We start from the raw sequence: 4,171 nt of genomic DNA, 5'->3' as shown, positions 1-4,171 counted from the left end.
AGAAAATAGCTTTCCAATGATACTTCACAAGTCTAAATCGGGAGAGTTTAGGTTCAGTTATTCAAGTTTTTCTTATACCAGTCTTTGAAAAAAGTTAGAAACAGCATCAAAAATCTCATTATTACGATTCCGTTCAATCTTTTTTTTTATTTTTAAAACTATTTTTATGCAAATATTAAACCGTTTTGTCATTTGAGGGGATTTTTTTAAAAAACATCTTTAAGAAACTATTTTTATTCATAAAAAACTCCATTTTTGGAGGTATTTTCAAATCGGACCAGCTCACATAAATCTTAATATTTTTTTTCGAAATATTTTGGTGGACGTCTTAAAATATAATAGATTTTATAATTCCAAGTACCGATTTTTTTTTGTGTGGGGAGTGATGCAGTAATGTACATATATCGTCGATGTTTTTGCAAAATCGCCTAAATCGCCGTTGTGGCAAACATGAGATTTGGTAACCCTGAACTCTTGCCTGTCAAGGCAATGCCTTCAAAGAATAAACCGTTTTTTCGCTCTCCTGTAAAATTTGAGTGCCATAAGATAGGAGGTTTTGCAAAAACATCGACGATATATTATATTAATATAATATATTATATTGATATTATATTAATATAATATATTATATTGCACGCCAAGTCCCACTTATCAATAGATATTAAATTCGCCTTGATTTGATTCTTATTTAATTTGAGAACTTGGCTGTCAACTTTTTCCCATTCCATTTTATCTTTATTTCGCGGAGTGCTAATTTTGACAATTATCACTAAAACAAAATAAATGTTGTCGCGCTGAAGACGGCGCTCAGAGGAGTATTTGCATAGTAAGACCGCTCAAAATTATTTGGTGTATTTGTGTGCTAAGTATTAAGAGAAAACACGGAAAATAATAATTACACTTGTCTAAGAAAAAGTAGAAAAAAACTAGCGATGAATCCACAAATATATATATATATATATACAGAAATTTGACAAATAATATTCGATAGTTACGTAATTAATCACCCTCATTGCGAGAGTCGTGTCGAATGCCAGTCGTTTTTCGAGAGTCGACTCGTTCGTATGGAATAGTAGCTTATGTCGAAAGGTTGACTTTAGTATAAATCGGCATTGGCAGCATACGATTGCGAATGACTCACAGGCGCTGAGCCGTTGAAGAACTATTGACCAATAAACGTGCAATAAATAGTTCCCATACTAGCAAGTCCATATTCTTATTAAGTCTCATCAAAAAAATTCCTTGTCCTTCAAAGCATAAAGAGAATGCCGCACTATACTAAATCCGGCTTCCCGACATAAGGTACTATTCCATACGAACACAGAATTCATGAATTCAAATGCAGTCGAAATAATGTTGCCTGTATTCTGCCCTGCGCTAGGGCTGTCAAGTTTTCGTATTATTTTCTCAGCATCTTCACATGCATATTACGTTTTCTTTCTTTAAAATGTTGCACTCTGATAATGTTGCCATATAAGAAGGTGACTTTTTTTTCGAGAAAAGAAAACATAAAGCAGAAAGATGGCCAACACTCAACTGTCGTGAGCTGTTGCAAATAATTAAAATTATGTGAAATATTTTTCCTTTTTAATGAAGTGCGGGCCAGAAATACCATTTTTAATGCATTTACTGATATCAAATATCAATTTATCTGTCGTTAGTATGTTAATTTAGTGGCCAAAGCATTCGCTGCCAAGCGTTCATTGTAGCAAGCACTAGTATAACTCGCGGTACTGTTAAAACCACATATAACCGAAAAAAACTTCAAGAGTGGATTACACAACCATATGATTATGACGGAAAAATAATTTGTATTTCTTTTTAAGACTGCAATTAAAAAAAAAAAATTCAGAACACACTTGTGCATATCTTAAGAGCTGAGATAAGACAACCATCTAATACTTATTTCCATAAATTGCAGATACAGTGACTAACAGAAGTATCAGTTCTTTGCGTTGATTTTTTTACGATATTCGCAATGTTTTTCGTTTATTTTTCTTAAAAAATATGGGCAATTCTAAAACAAAAGCTATGTGCATAATTCAAAATTTCAAATTTTAGAGTAAATTAAGGAAAATTCAGCAAATTTTCATCAACATCTTAAACTTTCAGTCAGGCTCCGTAACTCGAATCGAAATTTGATTTTGGGCTCACGACATTTGATAGCGAGTGCGCTTCGTAAGTTTAATTTAGCCCATTAAATTTTAGTATAATGTTTGTTGTAATGTAAAGTTTTAAGTTGCTAAAAAATTATACGGAAGTCGGTAGTCTTCAATACACGGCAACATTTAACTCCACTTACGATTTTCAATCACTCATTAAAGAAACAAAAGTGATAGAAAGAGCCTTTCTATATTAAGATAGCGATATGTGCAAATGTGTTTCAAATATATGCACACAATCAAAATGTTTCTTCTCGCACTAATTACTTCACCTGGTGTAATTACGCCATGGCACATATAATATTATTATTAATTTTTGAATTACATCTCACCACAATTTTATTTTTACTTCTATGTTTTGCAGGTGTATACAGTTAAGGACTCACTCAAAATTCCCATCGCCGTACTAAAGGCTGGTGAAACACGCGCCGTGAATCCCGATGTGGAATTTTTCGAAACATCTGTGACATTCAAGTTGATCAAGGGCAATGGACCTGTTTACATTATGGGCCAGAATATTAAGGACGACGTTGTCGATATCGAGGACGAAGAGACCGACGAGGAGACTGGCGAGGAAGACGAAGAAGAGGCACAACCACAAAAGAAGAAGCAAAAAGTGGAAAATAATGCAGATGGCAAAAATGCTAAAAATAAGAAGAAATAAACAAGTTTTTAGCAGTCACAAAACATAAATCCTATACATTCTTCAAATTTATATTTCACTATAAGCTAAAATGATAACACATAATAGGGTTCAGTTAAATGAAGTTATTTTAGTTCCTCAGCTAGGTTTCATTTTGTTTTGATTATTCTTTATCATTTTACTCAAATTACCTCAGTGATTCCTTTATATACAATTAATGCAATTAGTTCTCCAAAACACTTGGTAGTTATACATATGTATATGTATGTCGGTTAGCCTGCGGTAAGATCAGCCGTGACTTTTGCCAGAATGTAAGAACTAATTTTCCACTTAATCTTGCTCATTTTAAATACTTATCAACTACTAGTTTTAGGCAACGATATGACGTCTTAAATGCGTAGAAAACCCACTAAAAATTAGTTTTTACGCTGACTATTAAGCAGCATTTTGGCAGGGATGCTTTCTATAGGCACTGAGTAATAACCATTGAAAATTATTCCATATTCAATTTATTCAATATAAAACATATGTACGTAAATTGATTGCAACAGTAAGTAGAGACTAGCATTCCGAAGTATAAATACGAACTAACTAAGCATGCGTATAATATCTGTATTGTATTTGTATACAATATGCATGCATCATACCTATATAAAAAGAAAAATTGAGTTACGAAAAAGAAAATACATATGTGCAGCAAATTACAATTTTGCATACATGGCAAACAATTCTGTTACATTAATTAGGCCGTACAATTTTTATGGAAGCGCAAGCAGAAGTAGAAATAAAAAATTATGAGATCTAAATATTAAAATCAACTTACAAATATTAACATGCGCTAAATGAAATCAGATTCTGCTGCATGCATTATTGTAATTTGTACATACCTACCTAAGTGATAGATAATTGTGGAGTAATTAACATGCAATCAAATTTGAATGCGCATTTCGAAAAGAAAAAACAACAAAAACAAAGCAAAACTAAAGAAAACAAATAAAGTTTGTTTACTATTTTTAAAAGTGTATATATATTGTGCAAGTTTTTGTTTCAAAGGATTTGTTGCTGACACATCGACGCCTCTGTTCCACAGATATGCATTTTAGATGTTGGTGCTGCGAATGATTTTAGAATTTGTAATATTATAAATTGTTGTCAAATTTCGTTCATGATAACCAGAAAATCAGTTAATTTTATTGATTAAAAAGGTTGTTGTCGCGAGGAAATCGTTATAAAATACAAATACAAATAGCCCAGTAAATTTAGATCAAATTGGTACATTGTTTTTTTTTTGCTATTTCCAAGCTGGTTTTGCATTTGTCGTACAAAAAGCTTTAATATAAATTTGTAGAGAATTTAGTTTCCCACC

The 4,171-nt window shown here is 32.0% G+C and overlaps 1 protein-coding gene across 1 annotated transcript in view; it reads left to right on the top strand.

The window, feature by feature from the left end:
• LOC118737954 (nucleoplasmin-like protein) overlaps positions 1-3,817 on the top strand; it is a 21,830-nt gene extending 18,013 nt beyond the window's left edge. The window contains exon 3 of the mRNA XM_036468789.1: positions 2,527-3,817. Within this exon, the coding sequence (XP_036324682.1) occupies positions 2,527-2,826 (300 nt within the window). The 3' untranslated portion in view covers positions 2,827-3,817. The remainder of the gene's footprint in view (positions 1-2,526) is intronic.
• The last annotated feature ends 354 nt before the right edge of the window (positions 3,818-4,171 follow it).

Source organism: Rhagoletis pomonella, unplaced genomic scaffold, assembly GCF_013731165.1.
Source record: "Rhagoletis pomonella isolate Grant_MI unplaced genomic scaffold, Rhpom_1.0 Rhpom_scaffold_00004, whole genome shotgun sequence".
Taxonomy (NCBI): domain Eukaryota; kingdom Metazoa; phylum Arthropoda; class Insecta; order Diptera; family Tephritidae; genus Rhagoletis; species Rhagoletis pomonella.
This window is presented reverse-complemented; position numbering and strand designations above follow the sequence as displayed.